This window comes from Python bivittatus, unplaced genomic scaffold (assembly GCF_059951505.1).
Source record: "Python bivittatus isolate LINGU-HERP-01145 unplaced genomic scaffold, Pbiv_v1 ctg000320_np1212, whole genome shotgun sequence".
In the NCBI taxonomy this organism is placed as follows: Eukaryota; Metazoa; Chordata; class Lepidosauria; order Squamata; family Pythonidae; genus Python; species Python bivittatus.
Genome location: NW_028277052.1, coordinates 2,613,105 through 2,628,131, shown reverse-complemented (window position 1 = coordinate 2,628,131; position 15,027 = coordinate 2,613,105). Strand labels below are relative to the sequence as shown.

At 49.9% G+C, this 15,027-nt stretch overlaps 1 protein-coding gene across 10 annotated transcripts in view; it reads left to right on the top strand.

The window, feature by feature from the left end:
* The window catches only part of DIXDC1 (DIX domain containing 1), a 43,269-nt gene that overhangs the window by 15,163 nt on the left and 13,079 nt on the right, over window positions 1-15,027 (top strand). For 5 of the 10 annotated variants that reach the window (XM_088138938.1, XM_088138935.1, XM_088138936.1 and 2 more), the window contains 6 exons: window positions 304-433; window positions 784-909; window positions 2,755-3,004; window positions 3,482-3,589; window positions 11,324-11,451; window positions 13,660-13,865. In XM_088138938.1, the coding sequence (XP_087995064.1) occupies window positions 304-433; window positions 784-909; window positions 2,755-3,004; window positions 3,482-3,589; window positions 11,324-11,451; window positions 13,660-13,865 (948 nt within the window). Of the gene's footprint in view, window positions 1-303; window positions 434-783; window positions 910-2,754; window positions 3,005-3,481; window positions 3,594-8,215; window positions 8,845-11,323; window positions 11,452-13,659; window positions 13,866-15,027 lie in introns of those variants that run through there. The other 5 variants (XM_088138939.1, XM_007422610.3, XM_088138940.1 and 2 more) reach the window with 4 other exon arrangements.

Sequence of the window (15,027 nt, the reverse complement as noted above, 5' to 3'; positions counted from 1 at the left end):
TAGATTGGAGGGATAGCATGTCAGCATGGATATGGGGTTTTGGACTGGATGTTTTTAAACTTTTGTTCTTGATGTAAAGAATAGGGGTTTCCTTATGGTCCTCTTAAACAGTGCCTACTGCAGGTCATTAGCTTGCAAACTCCTACAAGGAAACAGAGCATGCCACCCATTCTTTGCCAGTTTGCTCCCCTGCCTATGCAGAACTCCATGCGCTGTCCTGCATGTGAGTCCCGTATTTTTGCCATTAGGCTAATGCTTACACTACATTTGGTAAATCATGGTGGCCTTACTCCTTTTTTCCAGCAACAGTTGCAGTCCTACATCGCCTGGGTGAATTCACAGCTAAAGAAGAAGCCAGCAGTTAAACCAGTGCAGGATTTGAGACGCGACCTCCGAGATGGCGTGGTCCTTGCCTCTCTCATTGAGGTTGTAGGTGAGTAGCAATGTTGCAAAGATATTCTGATGGTTTTCAACTGCCCCTTCCACTGGATCAAGTGGGCGGAACAGAGAAACCGTGCAGGAGAGAAGGGTACTCATAACCGTTCACCTCCCACTCACGCTGGCCGGGGAATACTGGAGGTTGAAGACCACACATCTTAAAGTTGCCAAGTTTGAGAAACACTGTACTAGCTTTTCGATGCTCCCAGAGGAGAACAAAATATATTTTATACTCACAGTGGCATCCTAAGCCAAGGGGTGGCCAAGGCTGGCCATTATCCCCCTGGTAAACTCCGAATTTGCAGGGAAGTCTTGCCCTAAAATTTTGCTGCTTCTCCTTTGCAGCTGGAGAGAAACTGAGTGGCGTGGAGGTCACACCCACCAACCAGCAGGCAATGAAGGAGAATGTGGAAAAAGTCTTACAGTTTGTGGCATCGAAAAAGATCCGCATGCACCAGACATCAGCTAAAGGTGAACCCCAACCATAAGCTGGTGACCTTGAAGGGCCTGGATCTTGTCCTTGTGCTTCTCTTGCTGAGGATAATGAAATGTGGGTGCCAGAGAGAGATGAAAGCCGTGTGCTTTTCCACTGTGCCTGCGGCCATCTCATGATTCGCGAGGAACGTTTTGGCTTTCAGACTTGAAGTTCTAGCTGCCTTGGGCCCTGGGGTGTAGGAAGGGAGGCATGATGGTGTCAGTGAAATCAGGGAGGGTGTGACTCCCTGCTTCTTCCAGGGGTAGAAGAGTACTGCCTTGCAGGTTTAGAGGCATCAGCTGGACATCTCATGAGCATCAGGGGGAACCAGTGGTTCCTTGAAAGCATTTCTTGTCTTGCTCAGTGAGGATGTGTGCAAGAATGTAGGTGTCAGCCTCGTCAGAGCTCTCACATGCCTCAGAAAACAAGTGACGTTGTGCACTCCTACAATGAGCAGGGCTCAGCTCTTTGAGGATCTCTCAATGACTGTATTCTTTGGGGGCTTATCCCAATGGTTGGTGAGCACCGTATTAAGCCTGTGCAAGAGAAAAAAGAAGTCTGGATGGAGTGCAGCAAACTAGCTTCCAACGTTTTCCCGGTGCCTTGCAATTGTCTTGCACGTGCGCGCACACACCCACCCGCCCTGGCTGTATTTGTTTTCATGATCAGGGGGAAAAAAGCTTAGTTGAAGCCTAACAAAGTGATGGAAAAGCCACAATGGCCTCTTAATTTCTACTTTTGAGGTTTAAATGAACATAGTGGGCCTACAGCAGTGTTTCTCAACCTCAACAACTTTAAGATGTGTGGACTTCAACTCCCAGAATTCCCCAGCCAGCATGGGGAATTCTGGGAGTTGAAGTCCACACATCTTAAAGTTGCTGAGGTTGAGAAACACTGGCCTAAAGTGTCTTGATTTCAGCAAGGAGAGCTGAGGAGCTAGGAGGAGAACAGAATTATGGGTGGTGGCTCAGACATTAATGCTGTAGACTTGGCCAGTGGCCCTTTCCTCCTGTGCTGCAGCTGAGCTGGAAGTTAATGAGCTCATGTGCAGAAGGGTTAACAGAAGTCCCATGAGTCCTGGAATGTCCTTGGTCGAGGTCCCAATGCATAGCCTCGTACCAGATGTGTAGCAAGGTGCAAGGCGAATATTTCTCCCAGCTTTGGATAAGGCAGGTGGAGAGAGGGGCCTGGAAGTTGCAACAGAAAGACAAAAAGCAGGTGGGTTTGCTCATGGCCGACCCCAGCGTTCTCTGTGAATGGGCAAAGAGGTGCTTAAGATAAACAACTTTCCCCATGCATCCAACTGTGTCCCGGTTGGCATGAGAACAGTATCCCATAAATTCCTGGCAGCCATCGAGAGGGCCTGATGCCATGTTGTTAAACGTCTTCCCTGTATGTAGAAACCCATAGTTTCGTTTCAGGCTCTTCCTTCGGTTGTGCTCACCGAACATTGATAGGGGGCACAGAGATGTTACAAAGCACATGGGGCTGACCTAAAAATACCAGCTGTAGACCAAGCTCCCTCGTTTCCTGCACTCCTCCAATAGTATTTGATTCAACTCTACTGTGTCCTGATAGCACGGGACCAATTTTGCAGAGCCATTTGGCTTGACTGGATGCCAAGGGAGAAGGAAGCATGGATTGGTATCAACACACAGGATGGTGTGTGTCTTTGTGCACTAAAGAATAAACGAGAGGGTGAGAAGGTATCCTAGCGTGGCTCCATCATGGGGGGGAACATACTGTAGTGCCTCTGTGCTGCCCTTCGTGAGTTGAATGACAGCTTCAGATTCCTGACTTTGGCTAGGTAACTGCCATTTTGGTATGGTTTCATTTTCTAGACATTGTTGATGGGAACCTGAAATGCATCATGAGGCTGATCCTTGCTTTAGCCGCTCATTTTAAGCCTGGCTCCAGCAAGATCACTTTGTCGAGCACCACAGAGAAGAACTCTGGGGGAACTGGAACGTTGTCGGCCTGTCACAGGCCTTACTCGGCTGTGGCTGTCGCCCAAGGTGCGGTGGCCGCCCTGGCAGAGGTGCGCCAGGATGTCTCCAGACTGGGTCGTGATGTCTTCCAGCACCGTCAGAGGTAGGTGTTCTGCCTGGGCTTGCAGCAACAGTAGGCTTTCCTGGTGGGGTTTCGCCAGTATTTATTATATCTGAGGACCAGAAGCCTGGTGAGCTAGGGGTTTTTGGTTCCTCTAGGAAGTGTAGTGTCTGGAGAGCTAGGTTCCTCAGATACTTTCCTGGAGAGCACCTGTTTTAGACTGGGCAGGAGACCCTCCTGTGCAGGAGAGGGAATTCACCTCAGTTAGTAGAGGGGAGAATTCCTCAGTTAACAGAAAGAAGTCAGTCGTAATGATCACCCCCACGATCCTGAAGGATTTGCTAATTTTGGTCCATAGGTAGTTTAACTGCAGAGGAGGCACCGCTACATTTTAAAAACTCCTCTTTTGAGACAAACCACCGGATGCAAGGGAAAGAATGCAGCGGGGCATGGTTGTCATCTTCGATTGACCTTTTTGACTCTTCTTGCACCTCTTCACGGTGCAATCCTTCTCTTTAGGAACAGCAGCCTGGAAGGAGAGATTGAGCGACCGCACTGGAGTGTTCGCGCGCTCGTCCAGCAGTATGAGGGACAGCAGAGTGGCCCTTCAGAATCCTGTTCCTCCAGGTAAGAGATGGGCTCCTTCTTTGCTCACTCCTTTATCACCCTCGAGGTCCTGAACTAATTTCTGAAGATGAGCAAGGCGGCTTGTGTGCACTCCGCGAGCTGCAGCCTCTCGAGATGGAATCACCATGTTGCATCTTTAGAACCTCTGCTTCTGTTCTTCCCTTTCTCGTGAATAAATAAATACACGTTTGACAAAGGTCACTTGTTTACTGAAACAAAAGAGGCACATCTTTCCACAAATCACATTGGGAGACTTCTGTTTCTCCGCGCCTCATTCCCCTCAGCTTTCAGCCTCACATATTCCCTACTTTGGTGTCTTCATGCCCTTTGTTTCCTCAGATGGTTCTAGAGATAGTTGTGAACCTGCACAGAAGGTCTTTGTTCAAATGACTGTTCCCTGGGATTTTAAACTGGGAGATCCTGTGATTCTGTTGGCTGGAATTCAGCAGTTTTCCTAGAATTCCTTGGCTTCTGTACCAGAACATGGGGAAGCTCTTGACCCTGATTGGTGTTCTCATCATTCCCGCCCGCCGTCACTCACCTCTGCTACTTTGTTGGGGTGCCCGTTGCTTTAAAGCCCTTGTTGAAATCCTTATTCAGTCATATCTTCTGAACCCAGATTGTTACTCTTGAGTCGGTTTGCCAATTTGCATCCTGTGTTGGTCTCTCGGCACTTTTCTCTGTAGGCCAGGTCTGGGTTTCCATGATATGTGGATTCCCGTTTTTTGGGGAGGGCATACAATTCACCAGCAGGTTTTTAGAAGAGCTCCTACAAGGGACTTATTTTGCTCTGGGAATCATGAAGTGGGGGGAAAAATCAGGAGGAGGCTGGTAGCATCTTTTCTGACGCACCCCATTTGATAGAAAGGCAAAGGCAAGGGAGAAAAAGAGTTTTTGTTGTTGTCATGGAAAGCATCTGGGGCTTTAACCATTGTTCACGCTGCCATGATGTCCTCATCTGTAGCCTTTCTTCAGACTGTGGCACATCCTGATCTCCATCTCATGTGAATTTGCCCTTCCCGGGCTGCTAAACGCTCAGATCTGCTCAATTTCCTCGAAGCCCCAAAGTTCTCATCATCCCTTCGTGATAGAAAAATGAGAGCTCCCCACAGACTTTGTAAGCAGGCCTCTTGCCTTGGGGTATTGGGGCTTAGGGCCAGTGAGTAAAAACTGCTTTTGCGTAGGAATGGCCTTGCTTTTGTGGCTGTGGGTTCAGCGGAACTGGGATGGTAATTGAGGGTTGCGCCAGGGATGTGGGAGAGAGAGACAGACCCCTGGCGCAGGAGATTGCAGGATGTGGTCGTGGGGTGTAATTGTGGCTTTTGGCTACAAAGGCCCGGCCGAGAGGGCTGGAGGACATTCGGTGTGCTTTTGGACAGGAAAAACAATGTCTTGTTTCTCTTAATGGCTGGTAGGACTGCATGGCTGTTATGCAAATCTCATGGATCAGCGGCACATCTGAATTGCACGAGAGCCAGTTAGAGAGAGCTTAGCTTGTGCATGCATGTGGTGCAGCCTTGGGATCAGTATCCTGCAAGCAGTCCTGTCGCAGCCTTTCCCGCACTGCATTGCGCTCGCTGGAGATGTTCAGGTGCCTGCTTTTTCCCCTCGCTTGGGATACATAGACATGGCCACTGATCCTGAAAGATGGTGGGTCAGTTAAGGTCGTTAAAGAGATGGGGCCAGTAATGTTGCAAAAGCCAGTTAGATCATGTTAACACCATCAGTGTACATCAACGTTTCTTTAAGCCGTTTTAAAGAGCAAGATGTGGCCTGTGGTTGGGAGAGTAGAAATGGGTCTTAGGTCTGTCCATCTTCCTCATGGCAAGGGAAAAAGGAACAATTTGAGACTTTGCTGCTTGCCTAATGCTAAGACAAAAGAAGGTGAGGTGATGGAGTTGTAAATGGAGTGCACTTTTAAGACAGGCATCCTTTAAAATCTTCCAGGAGATCAAGTGGATTAACACCTCTGCAAAACTAGAACTTCTCTCGCATAGCCCAACAATATCAGCTTCTCAGATCATGGAGAGGCAGGAAATAGAGCGTGTTGGTTACTGCAGAAGCCCAGGAAGATACTTTTCACCCAGTGGTGTGGGAATGATTTGCCAAAATACTTGTGTTTTGCCCCAGGACTTTGATTTAGCATCCCTGGGCTAACGAGAGCCTGTGTTGACAGATATACCCTTCCGAGGGGGCAGAGATGGTGTCTGGGCACAGGAGCTCATTAAAAATGGCATGGTGCATTTCACGGGAATTAAAGGGAGTGGTCCAGAGCCCTGGCTCCAATCCCGGTTGGATAATTACAATTTCCCCCCCCACTGTTCCCTCTGCTGTTCTAATTGGCAACTCTTCTGCTCCTCTTTTTCTACCCTAAACCCTGCCAGAGCATTGGTAAACAGCGAGGGAGAATCTCAGTAGCCAGCAATGTAGCGTTTCTGGTGTCTTGGGTACTTTGCAAAGGAGATGGTGGGTTTCCCTGTCCCCCAGAGCTGTTTTGGTGTGTTTCTGTTTTTCCCAGAATGTGACATGAATCGCATTTCTTAATCCTTTGCGTAACAGAGATGATACCCTGTTTGTGCGCTGTTGAACTCTTGCCTTGATTGTGTGTTTGGGGACTGTGAACGAGGAGTTCCATAAGGATGGCTTTATGAGCTCAGTGTAACTCTCAGGGTGGCCTGGAAGGTCTCCTAAGCACAATGCATCTCCTGTAATCCATCGTTCCCAGCTTTCCCTGTTCAGGGTTAATCTGCCTCTGCCCTTAAGGTTCCTATGCAGCATAAGTAAATGCGTTGACAACATACCTGCAATTTATGTATTTCTTTGTTAGATTTATAATCTGCCTTTTCTCCAGGAACTTAAAACAACCCTGATGGTTTTCCCTCATCCATTTTTTTACTCCTAATAACGACTCTTTGAGGTAGCAAGAATAGTTGGCCCAACATAATCCAGGGATCAAGAGGGAATTTGAGCCTTCGTCTTCCCAGATCTAGACCAACATCTCCACCAATACTTTCCCTTGACTCTTTCGTTGTAGCTATTCCACCATTCAGGAATCTCCTACCTACTGGCTTCAACCCACTCTGTGCCTTGGCCCTGGAGCAGCAGTGGGAGAAGAGGAACACATCGTTTTTTTCATGTTGTGTAGTGACTTGTCTTGGCTACACAAACAGGGAGAAACTCTGGGTCAAGAGGAAACTAGTGGTGACTTACAATCTCAGATGGTCTGAGGTTCCCCAGGATTTGGGGGAGCTTTGTGGAGTCTTCCTCTCAAGCACTTTGCTCAGGATTGACAGGTTTGATCCCAACTGCAAATTTCCTAGAGTTTTCCTGATCTTCCAGGGTTGAGGAGCAGGTGGAAAGGCTGATGGCCCATTAGGAAGTAGGTTGGAGATTGTGTCAAACTGGAGTAAAGACCTTGTTAATTAAACCACCCAGTGTTGGTGGCATATAAACAATAATAATTCCTCTTCTTCTTCCCCCCTCCTCCTCCTTCGTCTCCTCCTCCCTGGAATTGTACATGCCACGTAATTAGATTTTAACGTGGTATCTCTAGAATGGGAGATATCTCTCATCAGTTAAAGAGTTGGGAGAGGCACTTGGGATGTCACTTTTCCCAAAGTTGTGGTCTTGCCCTCCCCCCCCCCCCCAGTGATCTTTTTTAAAGGCTCAGCCAATTCTCTTGGCAGGTAGAGATGTGGGCCACCATTAGCTCACAATATCAGTCGTCATAAAAATCATTTGGATGGCAAGATGAACATTTCTTACGGCTGTCTTTCTTTTTGCTCGGATGTCCCAGACCTCCTTTTGCCTTGATGGGCAGCGTGGCATTTCTGCTGGTCTGGCCCAGCCACCCCTCTTTTTTTGTGGGGGTGGGGGAGGTCTTAGGAATGACCAGTGCTGGCAGTTGCCAGTGGGGAATGAGGAACGGAGCGTAGCTGCAGACGCAGGTTATTTCATTTCTCTCCAGCCTTGCTTTACCCAGCTGTAAAACGTGGACGGGGCATCTCATTGGGACTTCGAGCCTGCTGGGCTTGAAGAAACCTTGGGTGCAGCCTCACAGCAAGGACTAACGGAAGGAGAAGCTTGCAGGGCGGGAGGGGGGGCAGTTTCTGCAGAGTCCATTCCAGCACCTGATGCCGCTTTGCATCGAGATGCCAGCTTTTCAAATGACGTTGCACTCGGATTCAGTGTGGGTTGCTGTTTATGATACCACAGGTCTGTCTGTCTGTGCAGAAAGAGGCCGTCTGCACTTCCTGCTTCCCAAATGGATGTGTCTTTCTCCTCCCCCAGGAGAAAATAACCCAACTCTGGCAAATAAGTGGCTGGAAAGGGCGTGTCTGAAATGGAGAAGTGCTCCATCTGTTTTGCATCCGCGCAGGGGCTTTGATTCTCTGGGCCCGCCCCGGACGGGGAGGTGGGTGCAGAGCAGACCCTTTGCACCTCAAGAACACGGCGCACGCGGCGCGTATCTCCCCATCCTGTTATTCCACACGGACGCCTAAATGTTTTCTTGGTGTTGGCGTTTCAAGGAAGGGGAGGCAGCAGACGTGACTCACGGAAGCGTTGGCCAAATCCTGCTGCTTTTCCCATGCAGCTCCCTCCCTTGCCCCCTCCCATCGGCCGTCCCTCTTCCCCACCCTGGGCTTAGACATCTCCGAGAAGCGCCGCTGCCTTGCACAGCCCCAGTGACAGCAGGAAGGAGAGCCGCGGAGAGCAAAGCCCAAAGCCGCACACGCACACGCGTTCCTGCGGGTGTGTGCCCTCACGCCCCCCGGGGCTGGCTAATTGCCACCCGACCCGTGCTTGAGCCAGAGATTCCACCTCTGAATTTGGGCTCTTTTGCGCGGCGGCTGAGAACGGGATTGGCCCAGGATGGGATGAGAAGAAGACCGCTCTCTTGCTGCCAGACCGAATTTGGGCATGCGTCAGACCCACAACGCAACAGTGCAAAACAAACAACAACGCAGCGGCCCCGTTTTGGGTTTCTCTCTCCCTGGCACACTGGCGGGGGCACGCTGATTTCCACCCGCTCCTTCTCAAGAAGTGGGGCTGCTGCATTCCGTCTGCCCGCCACGTCTCGGTTCCCACGAAGAAACCTGGCAAAGGTTTCTCCGTCAGGTTGGCCCCAGCCAACCTCCCTGGCGCAGAAGGGCCAGGCTGGTGGAGGGATGTGGCATGTGAAGACCGAGGCTCGCCAGGAGACGGGCTCTGGGCCAGAGCCAAAGCGGGAACATGGGAGGGAAGCCGGTGAAATGGTGAGCCCCCCCGGCACTGCTGTTTTAATGGGGGTGGGGGGAGGACGGACGGCAGGGGTGAACGGATGGCCGGGGGAGCAGGTCGCTTGTGAAAATTGGCGAGGGGGGCTTGGTGGCCCTCCCTCAGCTGCTGTTCTGGACCGTTTTAAAAATTCAGCAGCCAAGCTACTCTACGGGATTAAGCAGGGCTGTTCCTTATGCCGTAAATTGTGCTGAAAATGATTTCATTTCCTGCTTTCTCTGCATTTTTAGCCCTGGATGATGAATTTCTTTTTTCCCCGAGAGATAAATGGCAAAAGCCTCTTGCCCCCCGCCCGCCCCCCCAGGGCAGTGATGCAAGGACCTTGGCTTTCCCTCCTCCTAACCATTTGGTGGCAGGAGGAGCGGTGATGGATGCATGCAAGGGCTTGAGCTTCAGGTGTGGCGGCTTTGGGGAGGCCAGCGGTCAGTGGTGGCACGGGCAGAAGTCCTGGGGAGCCAGGTTGGTATCGGGAGCAGGTGTGCCATGGGGGTGTTTCTATAGTCTTGTGGTGGCTGCGTGTTTTGCTGAGAATTCTCTCCAGGTCTCGGTGGAAGAGGAGTGGGATTTCGGTGGGCGAGCGGTACCAGAGGTCTTCCATCCTGCCTGTTGAGGATGGAAGACCTCTTTTTTTTTCCCCTTTCGCTTTATTTTCACCTGCTGGAAATGGCTAACCCCTCCGGCAGCTGTATTGCTGTGGCTTCTGGCAGACTGTTGTGCAGAAATGAAGCTTACATACTCGATCTTTTCTTTCCTGTTAACGCAAAACGGGGAGGGGGGAGCTGGTGGTCTTTGCTGACCTTTTAAAAATCTCTTTCCTCTAGACTAGGGTACTATGGACACGGCATTGTTGCAGAAGGAGAGATGTAAAACCTTCAAGGTATTTGCGTCTCAGAGCATCAGAAAAAATCTGTTTCCAGGGGTAGCTATGGCCCTGAAAACTCGCGGGCAAAGTATATGCTGCACCTGTGGGAGAAGGTCCCATTTACCTGGGTGTCAGCTGTACTTTCTGAGGGTCCCCGAGATTGTCTGCTGCTTCCTAGTTCCCATTGCGCTGAAGATAGCAGCCTGCAGCTTAGTCCAAACGAGGGGGGGTTCCAGGGGTTGATGTGTAGAGTGCAAGAACTTGGTGTGGCCTCTTTTGAGTTGCAATTTCTGGCCTTTGGAGCTTGGTATGTAGAGAGCTGGGCTGCTAGTGTGGGAAACTGGGTGTAAACCACTGGAGGCAGGTGATCTGTAAGGGAGACAGCTGCGTGAGATGACTTTTTGAACTACAGAATTTGAGCCCTGAAAAATGTGTCGCTTTTTCACTTAGAATGGGACATTCTAACAACCGGCCATCCTCATCGCCCTGAAGGGGTGAGATGCTTTGTATATTGTTCTAGCATGTGTATGTGCTAGGAGGCCCACACACAACACACGCCCGCTCACGCTCCTCCAGAGCTCAGCCGTGGGAGCCAACTCTCACTCTTGGGAAGACCAGGAAAGAGCTGGGAAAGTATTTTTTATCTTTGTTTCTCGCCTCTTTCGTTTTGTTAATCCCTTTTTCTCCCCTTTTTCTTTTGTTTGGGGTACCTTTGTTTCTCTGTCTGGGAAAATGGTACATTAACTCTTGCTCACACTTGCAAGGAGGAATTCTTTGGGGACGCATTAAATGGGTCAGTGCATTTCAGATGCCTCTCGCTGTTGTCTGGGAGATGCATGCTCAAAGAACCCTAGGGTGGGGAAGAGAGGTGGAGGGTGGGCTGCTCCTCTGGAGTAAGCCCCTGGAAATACTGTCCCCCTCTCTCTCCATTTATTTATTTTAAGCCTACGTTCAAGGCGAAGGAGAGGTAGGAGTAGAAATGGCATTGCTGATCCAGCTGAGTGTATGCATGGGGAGCAGGGGGCTTGACTGGCAGGCCTGAGCACCACGGAAGGAGACAAATGGGAGAGCGATCTCCTGGAAGACAGTCCTCTTGGAAAGCCCTCCTGTGCCCTTCCCCAGCTCCCAGTCCATGAGCTTCAGACTGCTTTGACCCCTTATGAAAGGAGGAGGTTAAAAGGAAGAGTTTCCCGTGAGCCTGGCTTGGATTCCTGGGGACGTGTCCGTATTATTTTCTTGGCAGCTGTTCACCGTTTCCTTCTGCCGGGTGTTTCGTGTGACTCCCCCCCCCGCACCCCTGTGTCTTCCTGGTGGTCTTCCATTCCAGTCTCTCCAGGCCTGACCACTGAGCCTTTGGGGAGTCCACCCAAGGTCACTTGAGGACTGCCAGCTCCTGGGAGGAGGAGGGGGTCTCAGGGTAAAGTTTCCTGCTTGTATTGGGTGAACCTGTTGACCGGAGGGTGGTCTTTGTCTTAACTGAGCTTTTTTTGCACGATGCTATGATTTCAGGTCCAGGAAGGTGATACATTCAAATGGAATTGGTGTGCATGGAAATAAAAACCCCAGTAACCCTCTTTTTTGTGTGGTCCCCACAGCCTCACCTCCCCCAGCCCTATCAATAGTGCAAAGAGCGAGTCCGGCACTACACCTTCCGAGGAGAAGGCAGGATTTGACATTGGCCGTGAAGAAGAAGATGGAGAAGAAAAAGCAGGAAGAAGAACAGGTAGGGGAGAGGATTGTCCTAACTAGAAATCGGGGGGTTAAAATCATTTATTTATTATTTCGATTGATACGGCCGCCCATCTCACATACGTGACTCTGGGTGGCTAACCACCGTTAAAAAACTATATAAAAAACAAAAAACACATAAAAACCATACCAACACTAATCAACAACTTAGATGGCTTTTCCATCATTTATTCCGGCGCTCTTTCCTGGTCTGGATAAGAATGTTGACTAGCTGAATAAGGTGAGCCCGTTTAAAAATGCTTAGTCGACTGAAAGTGGTTCCCCCTTGATCTGGCAGCGCGCTTTTAAAAACAGATACGGTCAATAGCACGAGCATTTATTGGAACTGGATCTGAAGGCGTTTCTTTCCTCTCCAACAAGCGGAGATGCCTGCTGGGCAGCAGATGCGTCCCACCAGAACAGAAGAAGAACCTTCCGAGCGATTGATTCTACTTAAAGATATATTTAATATCTTAGGGCTCCGGCGTGCCTTTTATCGGGTGATAAAGCCAAGCGAAGTTAGGCTGGCTGACACTTTAGGGACGATAACCCACGATGCTTTCCCAGGCCTGCAATCATCTACTGTGGACAGAGCATGCAGTTGGTTTAGAGAAATGTCTCTTTCCTTCTTATGAACACAATTAACATCCACGGTGGATGCTTTCAAGGCTTTCAGTTTTCCTGATGTTGTCCTTCAGAAATAACCCGACTTTCTCTTGGCACTGACAGATTTTGTAGGGGGGAGCTGGGTTAGTCTGTGGTAGCACCTTTTCTAGCTCACCAATTCATTCAAAGGCAGAAGCTTTTGTGAGCTACAGCTCACGTCACAAGATGCATAGAGATTCGCTTCTTCCCCAGACCCCATTTGACTTCTGGCATGGCTGGGAATCGAGCCGTTTCTCCTGATCCCACGATCTCTGAGGAAGAATGGGGGGTTCTGGGAGTTGAAGTCCACACATCTTAAAAGGGCTGAGGTTGAGAAACACTGTTATAGACAACTGCATCAAGGTCCAAATCTTCTTTGGTTTTCAGTCCAAACTCACAGTGATCAAGGAGGTGGCTGAACTGCCTGCAAGGAGACTCATTGGTTGAAGCCGTGGAAAGGAAAAAAAATTGTCCCCCATGTGAAACACAGAGGGGGAGGCCCTCAAAGACAAGGCTGAACTCCCCCCCCCGCCCACATCTGAATGAGTCTGAATTTGCCATGCTCTGAAGCTAGAATGGAGCCTGAAATGGAAAAGTTGGTTGGAGGTATTGGAGAAGAAAATGGTTTCAAGTGGGATGTTGAAGCCATTTTCTGCAGAATTGCTCTCGTTCTTAAGGGGAGCTTTCAAGCTGTTTACTGCTTTGTTCCACTGACTTTACAACATCCCTGTGAGGCATGCTTTTTTCATGAAGGGACTGGCTGGGAGAAGCTGAGAGATCATTGTTTGGTTGGGGGCATGTAGTGAGCTGATGGTTGCATTGTAGGCTAAACCATGAACTTCTGGACAAGCCGTTTGCACTCTTACAGAGCAGCCTTGCATACGTGTTCCTGGAAGTAAGTCCACTGACCTCAGTGGGGTTTGTTCCTGAGTAATTGCGCATGGGATCCCAACACTGGGCGCTGCAACTCTCTGCGTAGGCCGCTGGTGGACCAGCTTTGGATCTAAGAACGTTTTAGGGTTCCTAGAGAACTGATGCTTGGCTGGCATGATTTGACCTGAGGGATCCATCTCATATTCTTCTGTTGATGATTTCCATTTCTGTAGCACTACTAAGTGAGTATATTAGCTGTAATTATCACTGCAGCTCTAATCTCTCAACCCGGTGGGGTGGGCCAGCAGGAGTCCCATTTTACAGACAGAGATCTGAGAAGATGGCTGTCCCCGAGAACAGAAGGCAGTTTTTATCCATGTCCCTGAGATCAAGCCAAGTGTCTAATTGTCTGAGCATGGAATAGCTAGCCAATTTACTAATGTACATTTTACTAGTGTAATACATTTTTACTAATGCCATATCGCAGCTGTAGCCTCTTTGCATTTTAAGAGGAAGACAAGAGAGGGAGGAAAAAAATTGGGATATTGGTGGTAAATCAGGTACAAAGGTGGTGGACTGTAAAATGAATACACATGAAAATAAAGATATCTAAGGACTGAAGCACAAATCTGTGATCTACTTCTCTCTCTCTCCCCCGCCTCCCCGTTCTTCCTCTGCTCCCCAGAGATCTGGAGCCATGCTTTTCCAGAGTTAGACCACCGACATGTTGTTTCCCTTGTAGAAGAAAATGGCTCTCGGTTGCCTGCTGAATGGTCGCCAAAGTGTCCTGCCCCAAGTCTGGAAACTTCATGGGAGGACCACCTCTTGGAGCAGCAGGATCACTTAGAGAAAGAAATGGAAGAAGCCAAAAAGATGATTTCTGGATTGCAGGTATCTGCCCCTTCCTTTCTTCCTTCCTGGCTGCCTCCTTCCCATAAGATGGCCCCACAGATTCAGAGCCTGGCTGGATGAACCCTCTTGGCCATTTTTAAAAGGGACTTGCACCCACCCCTGAAATAGATAGTTCGAGAAAGAGAGATGATTTGGAGAGAGCAGACGGGCTTGTTGTTCTTTGAATATCGATGCTGAGTCTCTCTCTCTCGGACACCCGTCCACTTGCTGCAAAATAAACATTCCCAAAGGGATGCTGACTTGCACGCTGAAGGATCTTTGTACTTCCTTGCACCACGAGATGTGCATGACGGTTTCCCAACTCCCTTCTGTACATCCCGCACAAATAATAACTGGTTGTACTCTTTGCGGGTGAACTATAATCTCTATAGAGGAAACAACGTCTTTATACCAGGGCTGCCATCTTGCTGAAGAAGCTCGGACTTGCGTGTCAAACGGGTGCCACGTCCAGGTTGCTCTGCTAAAAAAGAGCAACAACGACAACAGTAAAAGTGACAAACTGAAGGCTCTGCGGAGTGTACAAGATGAAACCCTTGTCCAGTCAATAGCTGATGAGTGCCCTGGAATTCAAAGGGTTGCCTGCTGGGTTTTTAAGGAGCCTGAAGCGGCCGAGCCTGTTTCCAAACTGTGGAGCCCTCTTAGGTGCCTCCCTGGGAGCCTGGCCCGGCGTGGCTCCCGCTGGAGAGCAGGCGCTCTGCTCCTACTTGTAGCAGAGGCCCCACACAATCTGAACAGTCTCCGCTGGTTTTGAACTGTACACGCTGATGCCCAAGGCGGCAGGCACAGGGTACGCAGGAGAAGAGACCCTTTCCAGAGGCATCCACAGGAGACGTTACAGGCTGAAAACAGAAGACAGGGCTCTTGGACGTCTGGGTAAAACCGGACTGCGAAGTGCCCTCTGAGATCATGCCTCCTTCTCCTCGGACGGCTGAGGGAGGCTCCATGGCATCATTGCCCCTTATCTCCCAGAAGAGGCGACTGATCCTGCTGCCCAGGAAACGGGGGGTGAATAGCCAGCCTCCCTGCCACACCTCAGATCAGTCAGAATTTGAGGGCAGTTCCAGGGCTCAGCATGTCCCTTTGAGAATCTTGACAGGCTGCCGTCCTTCGTTGGCTTTCCCGCTGGGAAATGCCAGGCCTT